The sequence below is a fragment of the Heterodontus francisci genome, chromosome 7, assembly GCF_036365525.1.
Source record: "Heterodontus francisci isolate sHetFra1 chromosome 7, sHetFra1.hap1, whole genome shotgun sequence".
NCBI classification, from domain to species: Eukaryota; Metazoa; Chordata; class Chondrichthyes; order Heterodontiformes; family Heterodontidae; genus Heterodontus; species Heterodontus francisci.
The window spans coordinates 47,195,349-47,220,404 of NC_090377.1; the positions used below are offsets into that span (position 1 = coordinate 47,195,349).

The window sequence follows — 25,056 nt, forward strand, 5'->3', positions numbered from 1 at the left end:
TGAGGTGAGTCCACCAGAGGCGGGCCCAATAGGCAGCTGCAAGAGGAGCCTCCCAGACATGAGCAGCAGCCAACAATGTAATGAAGAGCACAGATACAGCAATGAATATATAGAACTTGCCTGACAGACCTGCAGATGTCTGAGTGGAATTGCCAGAGAAGACTGCAGCTCTCCAGAGAGGCTGTCACAGACCTCTGTGCACTGCTCAGTGATTTGCGACAATGAATTTTGGTGGTCATTCTATGCCTGTGTCCCTGAAGATTACTGTGGCCCTAAACATTTATGCCTCTGGATTATTCCAGGCATCCACCGGAGACATGTATGGGTTCTCTGAATCCACAGCGCATCGCTGCATCAAGGAGGTGACCAATGCTCTATTCAGGAAGGCCAGCAATTATGTGCGCTACAGGACAGACCCTGCGAGTCAAGCCAAGAGGGCCATTGGATCTGTGGCCATTGCGGGAATCCCGCAGGTGCAAAGTGTGATTGATCACATGCATGTGGCCATCAAGGCTCCCATGGGCCAACCAGCCACCTTCATCGACAGGAAGGGTTTTCATTCCATTAATGTACAATGTTATGCGACCACAGAAAGCGCTTCCTACAAGTGTGTGCTCATTTCCCGGGAAGCTGCCCCGACTGATTCATACTTCTGCAGTCCTAGGTGTCACATCTTTTCACTCCACCCATTCGCCTTCATTGGTGGATTCTCGAGATAAGGGCTACCCATTGAGGACATGGCTTCTGACGCCTGTAAGGAACCCCAGCAATGTTGCAGAACAGCATTACAACAACTGTCACAGCTCCACCAGAACGACCATCGAGCAGGCCATTGGTGTGCTGAAGATGCGGTTCCGCTGCCTCGATAGACCTTCAGTATACCCCACAGAAGGTTGGGCGCATCGTTGTGGTCTGCTGCGTTCTACGTAATATAGCACTACAGAGCGGGGGGGAGACATTGCCAGAGGAAGACGTGGGAATGCGAAACTTCCTCTGCAGAGAACACAGAGGGCACACAAGGCCAAGCAGCCATGGAAGATCCTAACAGAGTGATGGAGGGCAGACATCTTGAGCAACACACAAGGGAGGCAAGGCAGAGCCTTATAATGGAGCATTTCTGAAAGCCATGACTTGCAATATATATACTTCTGACAAATTCTGATCCTCATGCATGTAGCGTCAAGTTTTCTGCCTCCGCACTATCTTACGCTCCAGCATGAATGGCAACATCCAATTCAGCCAGTGCCCATGTGGCATCATTCGAGCAGTGAAACAATAGTATTCATTGGCATGTTAATGATGTCAGCGGTCACTTTGCCAATGTCATTAGGCATTTGAGGGGTGCAGGAATAACAATCATGTCATGATGGAATGTGGTTTTCCATCAATGAAGGTTGGGGATTTGCACCAATGAACTTTTAATTACATTAAACACGAGATATCTGTTTCACCCATGAATACCCATGTGTAGCAAGGTGTTTTTCTCTGATACACTTGCATGTGCTCCTGTGTGATACATCCCCTGTGACAGCAGCTGTACTGGAGGCAGGCTGCTGATCATGATGTCCCTTGGCTTGGAATGACTTCGGTGGGCGTCCTCCGGGTGCCTGAGGCCTGGAGGGCCCCAGCTGCCTGAAGGCTTCCTGCACCGGTGCAGGAATGCACTCAGGCATCACAGCTGTTGGAGCTTGGCTCACTGGCGGAGGGGATGAGAAGCCAGTGTGCACATTCGAATCACCCTGATAGGAGACCCATGATATGGAGCACATCCTCTCCTCCTCCCTCTCAAAGCTCCTTGGAACCTCCCTGCTCACCGGAGAAGAACTCAGAGCTGGAATGTTCTGCGGCCTCCAGTTCCTTCTGTCACCCTGCCACTGCTGAGTGGACCTTATGGCCAAGGCGAGGGTTTGCAGGTCATGGCACATTTGTGGAATGTGGCTGTCCAAGAGGATCACCGACCTCTTGAAGGATGAAGCCATGTGCTCATATGCCTGGGACATGACAGCAGTCATGGCATGGATGGACTCTCCCACCATCTGCTCAAGGCCTGGCTCTGGCATCTCAGCCAGATGTTGCCTTACCTCTCTCTGCAACTTCAGCATGACCTGTGCTGCCGAAACCAGAGTCTCATCATCAGCCTGGGACTCGGCATGTGCCTGGCCACCCATAGTCATCCGACTGTCAGAGACCTCGGCTCGCTCAGCCTCAGCCAGCTGCTCGTGTGCATGCGTTGTGCTCTCACCAGATTGTGACCCTGATTGTAAAGCCAAGGGAATTCCCACCGAGATGAAAGTATCTGCGTTGGTGGAAGGTGCAGGAGAGTCATGGGATGATGTTTCCTCTGCATACTCCTTGTCCTCAGAGGTTGTCGTCAGTCTCTCTGGGCCTGCCGTTTCCTGCGAACAGCGACCTGCAAGATACAATGAAACAATATATGTGTGGGTTAAGCTACACATATCCCATCAAGGACAGCATGCCAAAGCTAACTCACCATGATTATTGCATTTTTATCTGATCGGCAATAATCACCTTCTTGCACTGGGACCCCAAGCTCCACGTTTGAGATGGCACATCCTCTTTGTATCCTGGCTAGTTGCAGTGCCTCCTCTTTGGATTGACTTAAAGGATGCAGGTTGGGCAGACCACCACAGGTCCTGGCCATCTCCCTCCTGTTGTGTGCCCTCTTCTCCCGAAAGAACAAGGATGCAGATATTGGGTATATAACCATCTCCCATCCTGCGGACGTGTCCAATCCACCCAAGCCACCTCTGTTTGATTAGTGCCAACACACCTGGGAGCTCTGCCTTTGAGAGGACTGCCACATTTGTGATTTTTTTTCCTGCCTGGATATACCCATAATGTGCTGCAGACAGTGAAGATGGAAATTTTTGAGTTTCTTTTCCTGGTAACTGTAAGTTGCCAATGTTTCACAGCCACACAGCAAGATGCTGAGAACACAGGTCTTATAAACCATCAGCTTCACCCCAAGGGTCAGCTTTGTGTTATCCCATGCGTGTTTCACAAGTCGGCCAAAGATGGTAGCTTCTTTCCCTAAGAGTGTATCGACCTCCACATCGAGGGACAGACTGTCTATCACCATGGACCCAAGGTAACAGAATTTGCTAACCACTTCCTGTGGTGTGTTGTTTTGTGTGATCAGAGGTGGGGATGCAACACCTTGTCCCATAGCCATGGTTTTCTTCATGCTTGTAGTCAAGGAGAACAAGTTACAGGAATGGGAGAGACAGTCCATGAGTCTTTGTAGCTGTGTTTCTGTGTGAGCAACTAGTGTAGCACCATCAGCATAGAGGAGTGCTATGATCAGGATGTGATGTATTTTTGTCTTCGCTTACAGCCTTGATAGGTTGTAGAGCTTAACATCTGACCTAGTGTGCAAGTAGACTCATTCCATATCTGCAGGGAAAGCAAAGATCAGGAGCATGGAGAAGAAGAAGCCGAACAGAGTGGGGGCTAAGACATAACCCTGTTTCACTCCATTCTTCACTCCGAAACTGTCGGAAGTGGAGCCATCAAATGGTAATGTGCAGTGCATGTTGTTATGGAAGGAGTGGATGAAACTGAGGAGCTTTGGTGCACAGCCAATTTTTCCCAAAATTTTGAAGAGCCATGCTCTGCTGATGGTGTTGAATGCTTCAGTGAGGTCTATGAAAGTAAGGTAAAGGGATATACTCCATTCCCTAAACTTCTTTTGTAGCAGGCCTATGGAGAAGATCATATCCACAGTAGATCTATCAGCATGGATACCACACTGTGCTTCCTGGCACATTTGGTCTGCAAGTAAATGGAGTCTTTTAAGTATCACCCTAGCACAGGCATTCCCCATGGCACTCAGGAGTGAGATGCCCCTGTAGTTGCCATCTTCTCTGTCACCTTTGTTTTTGTATAGTGTGATGATTTTGGCATGAGGCATCTCCTGTGAAACAGAGCCCAATTTCCAGCAGAGAAGGAGAAGGACATGAAGAAAGAAAAAGAGTATGTTGCAGAGTTAAATGAAAGAAGGGTGGGAGGAGGCTCATGTGGAGCAAAGAAAGCTAGCATGGACCTGTTGGGCCACATGGACTGTTTCTATACTATAAATAGTTGGTGATATGTAATTATTGTTATGTGCATGAATTTGTGTTTGTAAAGTGAAAGAGAGATGAGCTATAAATTTTGAAATCTGTTACTAATAGCAGTTTGGCAGTCCAGAACTTGAGTCAGGGCAATGCCTTGACCAATCACAGTCAAGCTGCCTGGTTTAAATTTCAAACAAAGCTTGGCAGTTAACTGTCAGTCAACATAAACTGGTACATTCTCCATGGCAACACCTCTACCAATCAGAGTTCACTTGCCAGCCAATCGGCACTCTCTTTTCATACAGTATAAAGTTGTTGTTTTCCCTTACATTGGTATTCTTGTGGATTGTCCTGATGAGTGCAAGATGAAAAGCTTCGACAACATGTCTCCATTTTCAGCAATACTCAAACCTGTTACTGAGCATGCGTTAACTTGGTATTAATAAAAAGATATATGTAATCAGAGTTGTAGTTAAGATTTCAACTATAGTTTTGTTTCTATGCAAAGAAATTAATTGGGACATGGTGATGTGGATATTTCCATGAACATTTTTAGCACAGCTGCATACATGTCAACTATTTTACATTGGACTGGAGTTCGCAGTGGTAATGATGGTGAAACTGGCAATGTTCACCATCATTACTCCACTGAAACTGACAGCAACTTCCGGAGTCCATGGGCTGGATTTAGTCGCGCTGGCGGGGCTCGCGGCACCAGGCCAAAAAAGCAAGGGGAGCCCTGCTTCAGCCTTTCAGACCCCACCCTCACCACCACCCCCTCCCCTCCCACCCCCTGCTCCCCAGCGCAATTCAAAGGCACTTAAGTGCTCGGTGCTGGATGCCTGCTGTTTTAAAGATGGGGAATCCTGCATCCGGGTGCTGCCAGACAATCAGAGGGCCAGCAGCTCAATAGTATTGGCAGCGCCTCCAGGAACAGTGGCTGCTGCTGGTATTCAAGGAGGCCTGGGACCAGGCCCAGCACTGGAGACTGGGACAAGAGGTAAGTGAGGCAACGTTGCTGGGGCCAATCCAGCAGGCCCTAACAAGGGGGGGCGGGGGCTGGAGGGGAGGCAATGTATGCAGGGGGCCTCCATGGACCACAGATTGCCCATGAAGGAGGGTCCCCACCCCCACAAGCCCACAGGGAGGTTAGATCATTTCACTGGGCGACGACCTCAGTTGGCAGAGGCCCACCCCTGTCGCTAGCATAATTCTAACAGTGGCGAGAAGGGGCCCTTAAGGGATTAATTATAAGGGCCTCAATTGGCCTCTGGGAGGAAAAGCTGTCTTGGCCTTTCCCACCACCAACCTAATCACATTTCCATGGGAAGATGACGGGCCCTCCGCTCCCATCGCTATTTTATGAGCCCCTCTGCTTCCTAGCCTATCTTTGGAAGGGTCTATTAAATCCAGCCCCACATATGCATAAAATGAGATGGAAATGCAGAAGTTGCTTTCAATGATTCTACGCTCCTCCAGAGGGTGCGCTGTTGAGGCACCTCCAGAGTACACTCCCTAAGCAATCAGTGAATGGACGAAAACTTCCACTTTTGCACAGTTAGTCTCGCAATAAAAACTCTGGAAAAAGTTGAATGAGGTGTAACGTTTAAAATCCCAATGATCTAGCCTTTGCCCCCCCCCCCGCCCCCCCCATTCGCCAACTTCTGCAGCTACTGATTTGCTGAACTGCACCCTCATCGCCACCTTTGATGCCCTAGGTCGCAATAAAACCATTATTCTCTATCACCTCTGGCTGTGCCTGGTACGGTCCTCATCTCCAGTCCCTTAAGTCCCAGGTTCACAAACTTAAAAGGATATAGCAGACTACTGAGCTAGCCCTCCACTGGCAACACAGTGGTGCAGTGGTTAGCACCGCAGCCTCACATCTCCAGCGACCCGGGTTCGGTTCTGGGTACTGCCTGTGCGGAGTTTGCAAGTTCTCCCTGTGACTGCATAGGTTTCCGCCGGGTGCTCCAGTTTCCTCCCATAGCCAAAGACTTGCAGGTTGATAGGTAAATTGGCCATTGTAGATTGCCCCTAGTGTAGGTAGGTGGCAGGAGAATTGAGGGAAGATGGGGATGTGGTAGGGAATATGGGATTAATGTAGGATTAGTATAAATGGGTGACTGATGGTCAGCACAGACTTGGTGGGCTGAAGGGCCTGTTTCAGTGCTGTATCTCTCTATGACACTGCCAGATCTGGCTGGACCACTTAAAACACTATCAGGTCTTTCTCTCATCTACTAAAACTGCATACTATTCTAGTATTATCCTGGAATGCAAAGATAACCCCCAGATTCTTTTCTTTGCTGCAAACTGTCTTCTGAAACCCCTCTCCCCCGTCCCCTCCACCCTTACCTCCAACAATAAGTGCGAGAAGCTCATAGACTTCTTTATCACTAAGATCGAGACTATCTGATCAGCTGCCTCTGCTGCATCCCTCCCTTCCACCAGCCCACCTGGCCAAACTTTCTCTAATGCTTTCTCCTCGCCTAGCCCTGAACTCACATCATTCTCTAATTTCCCTCCTATCTCCCCTCATGCCCTCGCTGTGCTCATCTTGTCCATGAAATCCACTCCTATTCCCTCGATCCTATTCCCATTAAACTGCTGACCACCTAATTTCCCCTCCTGGTCCCCACGTTAGCCGATTTTCTTTTTTAACTGTTCTCTCCCTTCAGGTGTTGTCCCTCAATCCTTTAAATCTGCTGTCATCACCCCTCTCCTCAAAAAAAAACAACCCTTGACCCCCAACATCCTTGGAAATTATCATCCCATTTCCAAACTCCCTTTGTTCTTGAATGTGTTGTTGCCTCCCAAATCCATTCCCATCTTTCCTGGAACTCCGTGTTTTAATCACTCCAAACAGGTTTCCACCCCTGCCACAGTACCAAAGCAGTTTTTATCAAATAGAATGTAAGAACATAAGAAATAGGAGCCGGAATAGGCCATTTAGCCCCTCGAGCCTGCTCCATCCTTCAATAAGATCATGGCTGATCTGATCGTAACCTCAACTCCACTTTCCAGCCTGACCCCAATAACCCTTTACTCCCTTGTAGATCAATAATCTGTCTAACTCAGCCTTGAATATGTTCAATGACCCAGCCTCCACTGCTTTCTCAGTAGAGAATTCCAAAGATCAACAACTCTCTGTGAAAATAAATTCCTCCTCATTACCATCTTAAATGGGAGAACCCTTATTCTGAAAATGTGCACCCTAGTTTTAAATTCCCCTAAGAGGGGAAACACCCCCTCAGAATCCAACATGTTTCAAAATCACTTCTCATTCTTCGAAACTCCAATGAGTGTAGCCCCAACCTGCTCACCCTTTCTTGATAAGACAGCCCCTTCATCCCAGGGATCAACCTAATGAATCTTCTCTGAATTGCCTCCAATGCAAGTATATCCTTCCTTAAGTATGGAGAACAAAACTGTACACAGTACTCTAGGTGTGGTCTCATCAACGTCCTGTATGGTTGTAGCAATACTTCCTTACTTTTATACTCCATCCCCTTTGCAATAAAAGCCAACATTCCATTTTCCTTCCTATTTACTTGTCGTACATGCATGCTAACTTTTTGTGATTCATGTACGAGGTCACCCAGATCCCTCTGTACTGCAGCATTCTGCAGTCTCTCTCCATTTAAATAATTTGCTTTTCCATTCTTCCTAACAAGCCAGATAATCTCTAATTTCCCCATATTATACTCCATCCGTCAATATTTTGTCCACTTAACCTACTATATCCCTTTGCAGATTCTCTGTGTCTTCCTTGCAACTTGTTCTCCCATCAATCTTTGTATCGTCAGCAAATCTGGCTATAATGCATTCTGTCCCTTCATCCAAGTTATTAATGTAGATTTTAAATTGTTGCGATCCCAGCACTGATCCCTGCAGCACCCCACTAGTTATAGTTTGCCAACCTGAAAATGACCCATTTACTCTGACTCTCTGTTTCCTGTTAGCTAACCTGAAGGCCTGTTCGGGTCTGCAATTGAAACCTGACCCGAGCCCGACAGAACCACATCCGACCCGGGCCCAACCTTTGACTTTTTTCCCGCGCCTGACCCGACCCGACCACTGGAATGAAGTTGATTCTCTTAAAGAGGTTGTGCTTTACCTTGGATGAAATAGCTCACTGCAGACGAGTGCCGAGTCCGGATGCATGTTTCCCGCCTTGATGTCCTGGCTGTTCAAATCTGGAAGCTTTTCCCTCCCTGACCAAAAGGCAACACGGTGTCTGACCCGGCCTGACCCGAGCCCAAAAGCCAGACCCGGAAGAGAGACCCGACCCGACCCGAACCTGACACATGTCATCGGGTCTGGTCGGTTTTGGGTTGGGTAGCCATGTTCTAAGCTAACTCTCCATCCATGCTATTATATTACCCCCAACGCCATGAGATCTTATCTTGTGCAGTAACTGTTTATTTGGCACCTTATTAAATGCCTTTTGGAACTCCAAATACACTACATCTACTTGTTCCCCTATATCCACCCTGCTTGTTACATCCTCAAAGAACTCTAATAAATATATCCTATGTGACTGTGACAAAGGTAAACTTTCCCTCCTTGTCCTTCTTGACCTGTCTGCAGCCTTTGACACGGTTGACCACACCATCCTCCTCCGCCTCTCCACTGTTGTCCAGCTGGGTGGGGCTGCTGTCACCTGTTTCCATTCTTATCTATCTTAGTAGCCAAAGTATCACTTGCACTGGCTTCTCTTCCTGCTCCTGCACCCATTACCTCTGGTGTCCCCCAAGTATCTATCCTTCGCCCCTTCCTGTTTCTCATCTACATGCTGCCCTTCGGTGAGATCATTCGAAAGCACAGCATTAGTTTTCACAGGAATGCTGACGACACCTAGCTCGATCTCACCACCAGCTCCTCCATTGTTGCTATATTATCAGACTGCTTATCCGACATCCAGTACCGGATGAGCAGAAATTTCCTCCAATTAAATATTGGGAAGACTGAAGCCATTGTTTTTAGTCCCCACTCCAAACTCCGATTCCTAACTACTGACTCTATCTCTCTCCTTGGCAACAATTTGAAATTAAGTCCGTTAATAACCCTGGTGTCACATTTGACCTCGTATTCGCACCATCACCAAGACCGCCTATGTCCACCTCCATAACATCGCCCAACTTCACCCCTGTCTCAGTACACCTACTGCTGAAACCCTCATTCATGCCTTTTTTACCTCTAGACTTGACTATTACTAAACATTCCTGGCTGGTCTCCCACATTATACCCTCCATAAACTTGAGATCATCCAAAACTCTGCTGCCGATGTCTTGACTCACACTAAGTCCCATTCACCTATCACCCCTGTGCTCATTGATCTATATTGGCTCCAGGTCAAGCAACATCTGGACTTTAAAATTCTCATCCTTGTTTTCAAATCCCTCCATGGCCTTGCCCTTCCCTATCTCTGTAATCTCCTCCAGCCCCCATAACCCTCCGATATCTGCACTCCTCTAATTCTGGCATCATGAGCATCCCCAGTTTTAATCGCAGCAACATTTATCGCCACGCCTTCAGTTGCTTTGGCCCTAAGCTCTAAAATACCCTCCCTATGCCTCTTTGCTTCTCATCCTTGCTTTCTTCCTTTAAGACACTCCTTAAAACCAGCTCTTTGAACAAGCTTCTGGTCATCTACCATATCTGCTTTTGGGGCTCGGTGTCATAATTTGTTTTATAATGCTCGTGTGAAACATCTTGGGACATTTTATTATGTTAAAGGTGCTGTATAAATATAAGTTGTTGTTGTTGTTGTAACGGTGAACTAACTTCATAATTACTGTTAAGTACACTAACTGTCCCTGGAAGCTGATTTTATATTTGTGGAATGTCAAATTTCTCCATACTGATTTTTTTTCAAAAACATTTTTAAGCTTGATATTTTAGCTTCTATCTTAATCCAATCATCATTTATTTCACTATCTGAAATGTAAATTAAAAATGCAGGATAAACAATGCGTTTAACTTCCTAGTTTACTGTCTGTGAGAATACTTCAACATGATTTGTTGCTTGCCCTGCTTGCTGACATCATTGCTGCTCAACGCCTGGATTTAATGCCAGAATTAAACTTCTATCAGGAAAGGGGAAATCCAAACCTCAGACATCACTGGATCCTTGTGGGCAGTTTTCTTCAAGGTCAGCAGTGAGTGATGTTGCTTCAGCGCTGACTACAAAATCCAGCACAATTTTCCTATATCACATTGTTACTGTTGAATGACTTTAGTGGAGTCTATTTTCAACAGTGTACGTTTGTTGGAACACATTTAAAAGCATGAGGATGCTACATCTCTATAGTGGTTAGCATCGTAGCCTCACAGCTCCAGCGACCCGGGTTCAATTCTGGGTACTGCCTGTGTGGAGTTTGCAAGTTCTCCCTGTGTCTGCGTGGGTTTCCTGCGGGTGCTCCGGTTTCCTCCCGCAGCCAAAAGATTTGCAGGTTGATAGGTAAATTGGCCATTATAAATTGCCCCTAGTATAGGTAGGTGGTAGGGGAATATAGGGACAGGTGAGAATGTGGTAGGAATATGGGATTAGTGTAGGATTAGTTGAGTCAGTTGCCAGCGTTCGCCAGAGCTGGCGGGCAGCCATAAAGACAGGGCTAAAATGTGGCGAGTCGAAGAGACTTAGTAGTTGGCAGGAAAAAAGACAGAGGCGCAAGGGGAGAGCCAACTGTGCAACAGCCCCGACAAACAAATTTCTCTGCAGCATCTGTGGAAGAGCCTGTCACTCTAGAATTGGCCTTTATAGCCACTCCAGGCGCTGCTTCACAAACCACTGACCACCTCCAGGCGCTTACCCATTGTCTCTCGAGATAAGGAGGCCCAAAAGAAGTATAAATGGGTGGTTAATGATCGGCACAGACTCGGTGGGCCGAAGGGCCTGTTTCAGTGCTGTATATCTAAATCTAAAAATACATGTAGAGTTAGTGTCATATGATTTTTCACATTTGGGACTTTCCTGTTTGTCTAGGAGAGATTTTAGTTTAATTTTTAATATGTTACTGATATAAGATCCAGTTCAGTTTACAAAAAATTAACACCTAGGGTTGCATAAGTCATTTGTTGTTGATAATGTTTAGATGGGTTGTTAATTGTATATTAATTGAGTGTTTAATTGTGTTCAACTCATGAGCATTAACTGGGAATTCACTTATGCTCCTACACATAGGAGTAGACTGAAACTGTGGTTGTTGCGTAGGAGGTGCATCTTTGTACAGTGTACCTCTGTACGTTAAGGTTTGTAAGTGTGTAAAGATTACGCTCCAGTTCTATCCTTCACCACCATGCTATCTTGAATAGAACAAGGGATGACATCAAATTTTGCACTTTTGCATACATCATCAGCTTTGAGAAAATGCTATGTTGTTAAGCACATCCCAGAACAGTTTGCACACTGATGCTAAACTTTTTTTTCTTAGGTTTTTAGGCCTGGCAAAAGAACTTAGCTAGTCAAACAATTTAGGTTCCAGGAGCTCCCACACGAAGGGGGGAATTTTATGGAGGCGATGGGAAACTCGGCCACCGGCTGCAGAGCTGGCGAGAGACCTGCACTGCCTCCTCTGGGTAGGCCTGCTAGAATTACATGCCAGTCACTCAGTTGAGAGGTCATGGCTGGCCTTTCATGGGAACAGGACACCAGGGGCGGAGGTTCCACCTGCCGAGAGCTGCCGGCCAATCAGAAGCTGGCAGCTCCTTGATCAGCAGCACCACCAAGGAGGCGGTGACTGCTGCGAGAAAGACACTCACCCGAGACCCGGGTCAGTACTGGATGCCAGGCTGAGGTGAGTGATGGCAGGAGAGGTTTCGCAGGGTGGGGGTCACAGTTGAAAGGGCTATTTGAGGGTCAGCAGAAGGGCACAGAGGTGATTCTCAGCAGGCACCCCCCCCCCCCATTCCCGATGCCAGGTCCCTCAATCAGAGACCCCCCCATTCCCGATGCCAGGTCCCTCAATCAGAGACCCCCCCCACTGGGAGCAGGCAAACAACCCGCACAAGTTTGTATTTCGTGCTGCCCGCATGGCAACAGGCCCGCCCACCATTGGGTTAATGCCAGTGGCAGCAGGAAGAGGCCCTTAATTGCACATTAATTGCCCCTTAATGGCCTCAATTGGTGGCAGAATGGGAAGGCCATCCATGGGCCTTCTCAACACAGACTTAATCAGGGTAGAGGTTGGAAGGTGGCGGGGTCCCCACCCACTACCATCCCACCCAATTAAATGCACTTCCTACCTCCAAACTCATCACAGGGGAGAGCATATAATCCAGTCCCAAGAGTTTGGTTCAAGGTGGTAATTCTGCTTGACAACTCAGCAACCTGTCACACATAATTCAGGAAGGGGTCAGAGATTAGTCTTTGTCCATTCTGGTTTCTGAAGATGTCAGTACAGGGGAGTGTGAGGCAACCAGAAGCAGAAGAGCATTTCAGTTCAATCAATTCTTAATGATTTGCATTGATAACTCAATTTTCTCAAAAAAATTTAATCTTTTATTCCCATCGAACAATGCTTTTCATTAAGTCAGTGGAGTTTTGGGGCAAAAGGTTTATCAGTGGTTTCGAAGAGCTGGTGTTCTTAACCATGCATATTGTATATGTGCATTTTGGAGTTATTATGTTAGCAATTGTCATTCAGCATATTTCACTAATCGTCTTATTTCTTATCAGGCTGGACAAGTCAATCCAATAGTGAAGCTATATGTGGTGAACCTTTATGGACCAACTCATACTCTTGAATTGATGCCACCAGAGAGCTTCAAGTCCAAGTAAGATTTGGTTCACAGTCACCCTCATTTTATAAATTTAAAAAAGAGTGATTTCTGGTAGTCTAGTTACAGAGGAGGTAGAGCACATACAACATGTCACCATGTCAGCTGTGGCTCAGTTGGTAGCACTCTTGCCTCTGAGTCACAAGGTTCTGGATTCAAGTCCCACTGCAGGGCTTGAGCTCAAAAATTAAGGCTGATGCTCCAGTGCAGCACTGTTGGAAGTGCTGAATTTCAGATGAGACATTAAACCAAGCCCCCATCTGCCTGCTCAAGTGGATGTACACTATTTCGAAGAAGAGCAGGGGAGTTATCCCCAGTGTTCTGGCCAATACTTATCCCTCAATCAACATCACAAAAAAAACAGATTATCTGGTCATTATCACATTGATGTTTGTGGGACTGTGCACATCCTGGCTGCTGCATTTCATGCACTACAACAGTGACTACACTTCAAAAAAACAAAAGTACTTCATTGGCCTTAAAGCACTTTTAGACATCCAGTGATTATGAAAGGTGCTATATCAATGCAATTCTTTTTTATGTGCATCTAGATTACAGCTGTATCATAGTTTTAGGATTAACGCTCCAATCTCGAACCTAAAATCTAGTTAGTCAACTTTCCATTGTTTTTCTTTTCATTTTCCCTTCAGACTTTTCCCTGTAGTGCACACTTCAATCATTAAATTGGCGAGTTAATCTCTGTCAGTGCTACTTGTTAGGCAGCATATAAAAGGAACCTAAGTTAAACCAAATGCACTTAATCCCATACCCAACTTTGTAAGTAAGTACATAAGGAGATACATAAGTAAACAAATGTTGAAGAATCTGAAGCACAATCCCATTCCTGCTCCTCTGTTGTGCAGTGGATCAGGACCACAATCTGCTGCTGCACTACCAGACTACCACGTTTGCCTACATAGAGAGAGGATGTTGAGGATTCTGAGCACCATCACCATAACTATCACCATTCCAGTCGGTGGAAAAATTAGCATAGTCCTGTTCTTCTGATGCAAACACAGTAAATTCCAACCAGTATATTGCACCTTAACACAAGTTGTACCTTTACAACTTGCAAGCCTCAACAAGTGATAGATACACCACAGCAGGTGATCCTTTCCATCATTACATCCAACATAGTTGATGTAATGATACTTGTCAGTCAATCATAAGGCTACACTGGAAGTATTATCTGCCAAGATTAACCTGCTTCTCAGCTTCAGGAAACTAGACAGCAATGTGTGTTAACTGTGAGAAGTTAAGAGGAAAATCAAGATCTCCTTTGATATCTGAATTGACTCTGGCCTCACTGTCTAGGCTCACAAGTACAGTGGCAGTGATGCTCAGCTCCTTGATATCTTGCCCATTAGTCAGCCTCGTGAGGCCAAATTTTACTGCTGTGTACTCGGCAACCTAAAATTTTCCCCATTCATTTTGATAATAACGTAGGCTAGTGAACACTATAAATGTTTTTTTTTTCTACAATCTTATTTCTTGTTTCAGTAGTTGAACTATTTTGATTAGTAAGTATTCTGGTTTGTTGTCTGCATTATACCCACAAGCCTTAAGCAGTGCCTGTGCCAAAAAATCAATTGCATGTTTGTTATTGATAATATAGTTACATCAAAATAGAGATCCACAACAGTCTGCATAAATGAAAAAGTTAGCATACTGTAAACTGTAAGGAGCAAATGCACCTAAAAATCACACTTTAGTTTATTTCTGATGAAGGGCTATTTCATATTTTTGTTTAATTTTAGATCTTTGTGATTTGAATCAAATTTGTTAGATGTACTTTATAGCATTAATGTGTAGTTTTAGTGGAGCTATTTTTAGCAGTTCTGAGATTGAATTTCTTTTCAATAAGGGAATATTATATCACCATGGTAAAGTGGGTCAGCAGCACAAAGACTGTAGTAAACTGGCTGAACAGACCTCAAAATGTGTCCATTCTTACTACATGTGAAATTACAACTGGGGCTTGTTCTAAGGTAGGACATTCTGCTCATGTGAAACATTTTTGTGAACTGTGATGCTACCAAATGCAGAAATCATTTGTCAGAACACTTCTACTCAACTAATAAATTTGAAACTAACTGAAGTTGATCAGATCTGCTAATAAATAATAGCTAATCCTACAGGTAAATTGAATTCAACTTTATCTTGAACAGTGTCAAGCTTCCTCTTTTATCCAACAAAATAGTAAAGAATTAGTAAACTGCTACATCCTTGTACTTTCGACTAAGTTAGAAGTCCAAACTTTCCTTTCTCTAATCTGGTGTTTAGCTTAGCCATGTATGCCAACTGGAGAGTGAATGTTCTTCATTCCACTCGGACTAAACAGGGCTCATTTTGCTGACCCTTGCTCCCAGAAGCATCCAGTTCTCCAAAGCAAAAGGTTTTGGTGGTTGTTTTGTCTCTTTCATTTTGCATCAGATTTCTGGAACTTTGTAACCGGGTGAGTGGGAGAAGAGCTGGATCTGCATCTGCAGTTGGAGTAAGTACAGTATTCTGGTGCAAAGAGATTTTCCTGCCTACCTCCTCATTTTCCTGGATGATTACTCACTGAGCACTCCAGCACAGAGGTGTCCAGCCAAACATGGTACTGTTACACATCTTCAGTAGGTGGCAGGGGTCCTGGGGGTAGGCCAGAGAGATGAGGATAAGTAAAATAGCTTAATAATCTGCACATAGCAATAGGTCAAATTTTAACTCACTCAAAACCCATTTACATACAGAGCAGGTAAAATCAGCCCCAAGCTTATGTCTGCTGATCAAAAGAGAATGGCTTCTCCTTAGATTACTCTGGGCCATCTTAATGGACTGGGAAAGAAAATTCTGGGACTTTGGGTGTGTTGCTCCTGTCCAGTGCCAGCATAGTTGATGTTGTTGGGGAGGGGTAGGGAGGAATCACAGAATAATACAGTGCAGAAGAGGCCCTTTGGCCCATCGAGTCTGCACCGATGCATTAAAACACCTGACCTGTCTACCTAATCCCATTTGCCAGCATTTGGTACATAGCCTTGAATGTTATGACGTGCCAAGTGCTCATCCAGGTACTTTTTAAAGGATGTGAGGCAACCTGCCTCTACCACCCTCCCAGGCAGGGCATTCCGGACTGTCACCACCCTCTGGGTAAAAAAGTTCTTCCTCAAATTCCCCTTAAACCTCCCGCCCCTCACCTTAAACTTGTGACCCCTCGTAATTGACCCTTCAACTAAGGGGAACAGCTGCTCCCTATCCACCCTGTCCTTGCCCCTCATAATCTTGTACACCTCGATCAGGTCACCCCTCAGTCTTCTCTGCTCCAGTGAAAACAACCCAAGCCTATCCAACCTCTCTTCATAGCTTAAATGTTCCATCCCAGGCAACATCCTGGTGAATCGCTTCTGCACCCCCTCCAATGCAATCACATCCTTTCTGTAATGTGGCGACCAGAATTGCACACACTACTCCAGCTGTGGCCTTACCAAAGTTCTGTACAACTCCAACATGACCTCCCTGCTTTTGTAATCTATGCCTCAATTGATAAAGGCAAGTGTCCCATGTGCCTTTTTCACCACCCTATTAACCTGCCCTTCTGCCTTCAGAGATCTATGGACAAACACGCCAAGGTCCCTTTGTTCCTCGGAACTTCCCAGTGTCTGGCCATTCAGTGAATACTTCCGTGTCACATTACTCCTTCTAAAGTGTATCACCTCACACTTTTAGCATTAAATTCCATCTGCCACCTTTCTGCCCATTTGACCATTCCGTCCATATCTTCCTGTAACCTAAGACACTCCACCTCACTGTTAACCACTCGGCCAATCTTTGTGTCATCCACAAACTTACTGATCCTACCCCCCACATAGTCATCTATGTCGTTTATATAAATGACAAACAATAGGGGACCCAGCACAGATCCCTGTGGTATGCCACTGGACACTGGCTTCCAGTCACTAAAACAGCCGTCTGTCAGCATTCTCTGTCTCCTACAGCTAAGCCAATTTTGAATCCACCTTATCAAGTTACCCTGTATCCCATGTGCATTTGCTTTCTTGATAAGTCTCCCATGTGGGACCTTGTCAAAGGCTTTGCTGAAGTCCATGTAAACTACATCAACTGCACTATCCTCATCTACACACCTGGTCACATGCTCAAAAAATTCAATCAAATTTGTTAGGCATGACCTCCCTCTGTCAAAGTCATGCTGCCTATTCCTAATCAAATTTTGCCTCTCCAAGTTGTGATAGATTCTCTCCTTCAGAATTTTCTCCAATAGTTTCACTACCACTGATGTGAGACTCACTCGTCTGAAGTTCCCTGGCTTATCTCTACAACCTTTCTTAAATAGTGGGACCACATTAGCTGTTCTCCAGTCCTCTGGCACCTCCCCCGTGGCCAGAGATGAATTAAAAATTAGGGTCAGAGCCCCTGCAATCTCCACCCTCGCCTCCCACAGCATCCTGGGACACAAATCGTCCGGATCTGGAGATTTGTCCATTTTTAAGCCTTCCAAAACCTCCAATACCTTGTCACTCCCTATGACAATTTGCTCAAGAACCTCACAGTCTCTCTCTCTAAGTTCCATATCTACATCCTCTTTCTCTTGGGTGAAGACAGATGTGAAGTATTTGTTCAACACCCTACCCAATGTCCTCTGGCTCCACCCACAAATTTCCCCCTTGGTCCCTAATGGGTCCTACTCTTTCCCTGGTTATCCTCTTCCCATTGATATACTTATAGAATATCTTGGGATTTTTCCTACTTTTACCAGACAGAGCTTTCTTATATCCCCTCTTTGCTCTCTTAATTGCTTTCTTAAGCTCCATCCTACACTTTCTGTACACCACTAATGCTTCCATTGATTTGCTCTCCTTGTATTTGCTAAAAGCCTCTCTTTTGCTTCTCATCGTATCCTGAATGTTTCTGGTCATCCATGGTTCTCTGGGCTTGTTGCTCCTACCTATTACCCTAGAGGGAACATGTTGGGCCTGTACCCTCCTCATTTCCTTTTTGAATGCCCCCCACTGCTCTTCTGTAGATTTCCCGACAAGTAACTCTTTCCAGTCTACCTTGGCCAGATCCTGCCTTATTTTACTAAAATTCGCTCTCCCCCAATCCAAAACATTTTTTTTGCAACTTGTCTATTTCTTTCTCCATAACAAGCTGTACCATGTTGTGGTCGCTATCACCAAAATGCCTCCCCACCAGCACATCAACCACCTGTCCGGCTTCATTCCCCAGAATTAGGTCCAGCACTGCACTCTCCCTGGTTGGATCCTCTACATATTGAGCTAAAAAGTTCTCCTGTATACATTTTAAGAACTCCACTCCATCTAAGCCCTTAACACGATGACTATCCCAATTAATGTTGGGAAAGTTGAAATCACCGAATATAATTACCCTATTATTTTTACACACCTCTGCAAATTGCGCACATATTTGCTCCTCAATTTCCCGCTGACTATCTGGGGGTCTATAATAAACACCTAGCAATGTGGCTGTCCCTTTTTTATTAAACTTTACCCATAAAGTTTCATTTGATGCCTGCTCCAAGAAATCATCTCTCCGTACTGCAGTAACTGACTCCTTAACTAATATTGCAATGCCCCCTCCTCTTTTACCCCCTCCTCTGTCTCGTCTGAAAATTCTATATCCCAGGATATTGAGCTGCCAATCCTGCCCCTCCCTCAACCATGTATCCGTGATGGCTACTATATCACAATTTCACGTGTCAATCATTTCCCTTAACTCATCCGTTTTACCTGCAATACTCCTGGCATTAAAGTAGAGGCCTTCCATCCTGGTCTTACTCCCTTGAAACTTACTTCCGCTGTATTCCCTCTGACTTATTTGCTTTTCTGTGTTTAGCTGTGTCCCTATTCTGCTTGGAGTCTGCATCCCCTCCCCCTGCCAAATTAGTTTAAACTCCTCCCAACAGCACTAACAAGCCCGCCATCAAGGATGATAGTCCCCCTCTGGTTCAGATGTAGAGCGTCCCACTTGTACAGGTCCCACCTTCCCCAGAAACGGTCCCAGTGGTCCAGGAATCTAAAACCCTCCCTCCTGCGCCAACTCTTAAGCCACGCATTCATCTGTGCTATTCTCCTATTTCTATACTCGCTAGCACGTGGCACTGGGAGTAATCCAGAGATTACAACCAGAGAGGTCCTGCTTTTTAGTTTACTGCCTAACTCCCTGAATTCTTGATGCGAGACCTCATCCCTCTTTCTACCTATGTCATTGGTACCAACATGTACCATGACCTCTTCCTTATCACCCTCCCCCTTCAGGATGCCCTGCAGTGACATACCGGACCCTGGCACCAGGGAGGCAACACACTATCCTGGAGTCACATTGACGGCCACAGTAGCGCCTATCTGTTCCCCTGACTATAGAATCCACTATTACCATTGCTCTTCCTCTCTTTCCCCATTCCTGTGCAGACAGGCTGTTTGCGGTGCCAGAAGCTTGGTTCTGTCCGCACTCCCGGGAGGAACCAGCCTCATCAGCCTCCAGAGAATACTGGAAAATTTTCTGTACTATGTCTCAGGTCCTAACTTAATAATTCTATTCACATAAGGAAGTCCAGCTTTGCCTCTGGCTGAGCAAGTCATTAATTTTTACCTCAGCTGACTTTGCTTAATTTAAAGACCTCAAACAGAATGGAATCTTGTGCTCACCCTTGAGAACAGCCGACCAAGGCTTTGTGATAGTGACAGATCTACTAAGAGAATATCTAAAACAAATGTAAGATTATGAACTCACCATCGCTACATGCTATTTGTAGGGAACTCATTTTTCTCAGGGTTAATATATGACTCATTCAGAAAAAAGAATGACTAGTCCAAATTAGATGGGGAGCAAATCACCTTTAGCAGGAAGTTAACCTGAAGCTAAAACAAATAGATAAGGTTTAACAAAATATTTGAATTGGCCAGATATACTGAACCATGTTTATATCCTCTGGCACTGACAAATGTAGAATTCATGTCTCCCACCAAAGATTTTTATAACTTCATTGTATTTTTATCTCATTTTCTTTCTGTTCCTGAATTGACATCTGCAGCATCGAGGATGGAGATAGATTCTGCTCCTAAACCACTGTCAATGCTACTTATGCTCACCTGTCAAGTTGTACCTGCAGCTCCTCTTCCCTTCCCTTTGCTGGAAGCTAATGCAGCCTCTGTTCAGTACCTCCCTAATTAATATAGCTCAGATCAGGAAGCCTATGCATTAAATAGTTTTTTTTTCTGTTACATCTCTTCATTTCATAGCCTCATCAATTATCAATCATATTAAAAATGGATCCATGATCTGGCCTGGCACCAAATTATTGTGAACATTGACAACATTGAGGAATCTGATGCAGTGAACAAAGCCTTATCCAAACTGTTAATATATGATATCTTTGTAGAATATGTGTGGTTACTCATGTTGCTAAGTGAGAAATATTCCTTCTTTACAGTTTAAAATAAAGATACAAGCATATGCACATTTTATATTCAGTATTTTACAAGGTGCCATGACTGATGTGGAAAGAAATCCTTTCAGATGGATTATTGCTTGTGTTCTGCATGTATTTTCATTTGTTCCTCTTCTGTTACCATTTTAGAAACATGAGACAGTGTCTGAACTCTGGCTTTCTAAACAGGTAAGGAAAATCACTGACTAAAATGAATTCATCATAAAATCATAGTTATGAATTAATTCATTAAATTGATATTAAAGATACTACCTATATAATAAAAACTGGCCAGTAATATGATACAAGACAGTAAGACAGTTGTAAGAAAAACAGAATGCTGGAAGTAGTCAGCAGATCAGACGTCTGTGGAAAGAGATACAAAGGTCAACGACCTTCCGTTATAACGGAAAGAAGTTAGAGATGTAACAGGTTTTATGCAAGTACAGAGGCGGAGAAAGGGGAGGGGGAGAAAGAACAAATCAGAAGGTCTGTGATAGGGGGAAGTCTGGAGAGATTAAATGACAAAAGGTATGATATTGTAAGGCAAAAGGAGATGGTAATGGGACAAGTAAAATAAAAGGGTCTAGGTTGAGGAGGTGTAAATGGAAAATAGCAGAATCATCAGCAACAGCTGCCATCCAAGAAGATGGGGGCAGAGGTTATGATCTGAAATTGTTGAACCCAGTGTTGAGTTCGGAAGGCTTTTAACTGCCTAATCGAAAAATGAGGTTCTGTTTCTCAGGCTTATGTTGAGTTTCAATGGAATGGAATAGGAGCCCGAGGACAGAGAAGTCAAAGTGGAAGTGGGGTGGAGGCTTAAAATGACAGGCAACTGGAAGCTCAGGGTCACCCACAATTAAAACAGTTATGTTCTGCTTATAGAAATATAGGAATTACAAAACATATGATAATATGATAACAGAGTTGTTGACTAATCATAACCATCAATCTCTATCAATTAATCTCCAACCAAAAAACCTTCACTGGTTGGAAATTCAGGGAGCCATAGGTCCAAAATCATTGTTTGCCACAAGCGTGCTGCACTTACTATATGTCATGTCTCAAATTACTTGTATACTGTTTCCCAAAAACCATTTCCTGAAGGAAATATAATTTGCATTTGACGGAAACCGGGGGAAACAAGAGTTAAAATTGAGCAACTTTTTTTTCCTGTCCTTATACCTTCCAGCAGTGATTTTATTGGCAGGCAGCTAAGGTTTCAGTTTGATCGTGTTTAAGCTATTTTCTATCGTTTTTACACTGATCAGATATAATGTACAAAAACAGTTTGTTTAGAAACAGCTGTTGGATATTTAGATAAGAGAGGTGATAACTCCATAAAGAGTTGACTATGGCTATACTCTGACCGCTAAATGAATAACTGATGTGATTAGCATCTCCATTGGTGACAGCTGGACTCCAGACTACATTTAAAAGAAAATTATCTTAATCATTATACATTCAACAGATTTGGCTTCAGTGTACACAAAAGTGGATTAATCTGCAAACTCTTGTTCAATGTGCTTTTTAAAAAAATATATATATAATTTTTATGGACTGTAAATAAAAATTTGTTACAATTCAGACTTTTGTAGCACAATTTTTTCAATCAATCTGACTAGAGGTTCTGTAAGCGGACAATCTGGAATCCATGTGGGGTAATTTAAACTTTTTATTGCTGGGCAAACAAACATGCAGTCGCAAATCAGCAGGTAGTTTACAACCCAACTGGTTCTCTTTTCCTTGCACTTAATGGAAAACAAAATCAAGCAATGTCTAAAATAGACGACCCTATCACTTGTTTTCCACCTGGCAATAAATATTGAAATTAAGCCCCATGTCTTTCCCTTTCTCCTGGGTATAACAATTAACCCAGTTTGCAGTTCATCGCTTTCAACCTTCTGACTTTATCCATTTTTAGAAAAACAGTCCAGCAAATATTCCAAAGCTTTGTTTTGTTCTACCTCCAGGTACAGGTAATGCTTCAATTTCTTGAACTATCACCATCTCTTTGGTGTGGTACATAGGTCAAACATTTACAGAGCTCTTGCACTGGGCCAAGCAGAATTGAAAACTAGCCGCCAAATGTGTGACATTTATATGTTTGATTCTTTAGAAGTAAATCAAGCAAATTTAACAGTCTTGCCATCTTAGAAAACAGTATCCCCCACATATAGCTCTGAAGCAGAGCTGCCAGCCTATTTAAACACAAACAAAAGTTCCGCTGATGTCTAATATGATACAGATATATATATTGTGTACTGTCCAGACAGCTGAACTGGATGGGATACTACACAAAGAAACAATTCATTAAGCACTTTACAATTAGCTAATTGATCTAATTTCCTCGGAACAGCAAAGCCCAGTGCTCCTCCAGACACAACACATCCCATTTTCAATCCTGCATCTGGAAAGAATTTAAAACAATTTTGTTTATGCATTGAAAGCATTTGTATAAATAATAAAACATAATGGATGAATGAGAAGTCCTTTGTTTATTTTGAGTTTATATATGCATATATAGTGACTTCCACATAATAGACCCAAAACATATTCGGACCATGATACAAAAGCACAATACTGCAGATGCTGGAAATCTGAAATGAAAATAGAAAATGCTGGAAGTAGTCAGCATGCCATGCAGCATCTATGGAGAGAGAAACAAAGTTAACGGGTTGAGTTTTCAGGTCCCACTGAGGGCAGGCAGGGGATGAAAATAAAGCCAGTGTGCCAGTTTCCCGATGCCATTCCCGGCGCCAGCAGATTTCACCAGGGCAGGAAAGGTGGCTACAGGATCCACCCCCTCCGATCCATTGTGAAGCCCAATTAACATTGTTAAAGAGCTCATTGATACTTCAGTAAGGGGCTTGTTGTGATTGTCATGGGGGCGCGTGGGTTGCATGCACTGTCTGGGGCAGACCAGTTGAATGGAGGCGGACACACAGTGGGGAGCCAGTCATGGCCAGCACTGGAAATTAGCTGGGCCCCTTGAAAGGATAAATGGCAGAGGGGACTCAGCCATAGGAAAACAGGTTCCATCGGCTCAGCACACGTTGCGGGGAGAGTGGGCAGTATGTGCTCAGGCTGTGCAAGGGGTTGTCACCGTCCTGGGTTAAGGGGGATATTAGAGGAGGGGGAAAGTCTCCCAAACACAGTTGGTGGGGGAGGTGCGGAAATGGGCAGCTGATCACAAGGAAGGCTGCAGCTGGCAATGGGGTTATGAATCTCAGATTTTGGGCCCAGTAGTGATGAGGAGAAAGACCCTCCACAAGAAGCCCGGAGCATGGCCATCAGGAGGGCAGGGGCGAGGGAGAGGTAGGACACGGAAGCTGTACCCTCAGCATAGGATCTACCGTTGAAGATGGAGCTACCTGCACATGACTGAGATCCAGTGCCACAGGAGACTGTGACTCTCCAGGCAAATGGTCACAGCTGTCTGTATCCATGGCACAGGAGACCTTACATCTTGCAGCTGGTTGCCATGCCCTGCTTGTAACCATCAAAGTCACTGTGGTCTTGAACTTCTTCACTTCTGGCTACTTCCAAGAATCACTTGAGGACCTCAATGACATCTCACAAATGGCTGCACACCACTGCATCTTGCAGGTCACTGATGTTCTATTTGCCAGAGCTGGACAGTACATTCAATTCCACACATACGGGACCTTGCAGGCACAGAGGGGAGTGGATTGCGCCTCCATCACTGGATTTCGCCGAGGTGCAAGGCATCATCAGTTGCACCCATCTGGCCATCAAGGCACCCAGTGACCAGCCAGTCAAATTCATTAATTCCACTCCCTCAACATTCAGCTGGTCTGTGACCACAAGAGTTTCCTCCATGTTGCATTTGCTTTCCTGGCAGCTACCATGACTCCTTCATCCACCCACTCCATTCCCCACACCCTCCCCCAAACTCTGTGGATAGATTCTAGAGGACAAAATATATCTCTTGAAGAATTAGCTATTCAACCCTGTACGAGAGCCACAGAGGTGATATAACTGAAGCCATCTGCTCACTAGGCCATTAGGCTTCTGAAGATGCAGTTTTGTGCCTGGACCTGTTGGATGAACACTCCTGCAAGGGAGGCTGAAGATGATGATGGCGCCCCGTGAGCAGCAGGAATGTGTGGGGCCCTAGATATTGGGAACATATTCAGACCATCTTTACTCCATTTATATGTTTGTAAGATATTTGAGAAAGGTTCTGGCACAATAAAATCGTATTATAGATAATCGCTCCTGTAAGACTGGAATACTGATTAAAAATCTAAAGTTATAATGCAATGAACAACTTCTATAAGACCAGTTCACATTTTCTTTCAAATAGTGTCTTAGTATTGATTTTTGCTTTAACTTTATGTATGTATTTTTTGGTGTGCTGTTGGGCATATGGAAGCATTTCATGTTTAATAAGACATTAAACCTGTGAACTCAGTAGATATGAGCAATTGGTTATTGAAGTCTGCTCAAGAAGAAAGAGGATATTCAAGTATACAGTGAAGAGGATAGCAGCAGACTTCAAGAAGACACAGGCAGACTGATAAAATAGGCAGACATATGGCGGATTAAATGTAATGCAGAGAAATGTAAATATATTTGGCAAGGAAAATGAGAAAAGGTAATATAAACTAAATGGTCCAGTTTTAAAGGAGATGCAAGTACAGAGCTACCTGGGGGTTCACATGCACAAATCTTTGAAGATAGTAGGTCAAGTCAATAAGGTTGTTATAAAAGCATATGGAACCT

General features: G+C 44.5%; 1 protein-coding gene across 1 annotated transcript in view; it reads left to right on the forward strand.

Annotated features, from left to right (window-relative positions):
* Positions 1–25,056, forward strand: part of LOC137371955 (inactive dipeptidyl peptidase 10-like) — a 939,618-nt gene that overhangs the window by 777,091 nt on the left and 137,471 nt on the right. Inside the window, exons 10-12 of the mRNA XM_068035118.1 lie at positions 12,760–12,857; positions 14,725–14,848; positions 20,458–20,496. Coding sequence (XP_067891219.1) covers positions 12,760–12,857; positions 14,725–14,848; positions 20,458–20,496 — 261 coding nt within the window. The remainder of the gene's footprint in view (positions 1–12,759; positions 12,858–14,724; positions 14,849–20,457; positions 20,497–25,056) is intronic.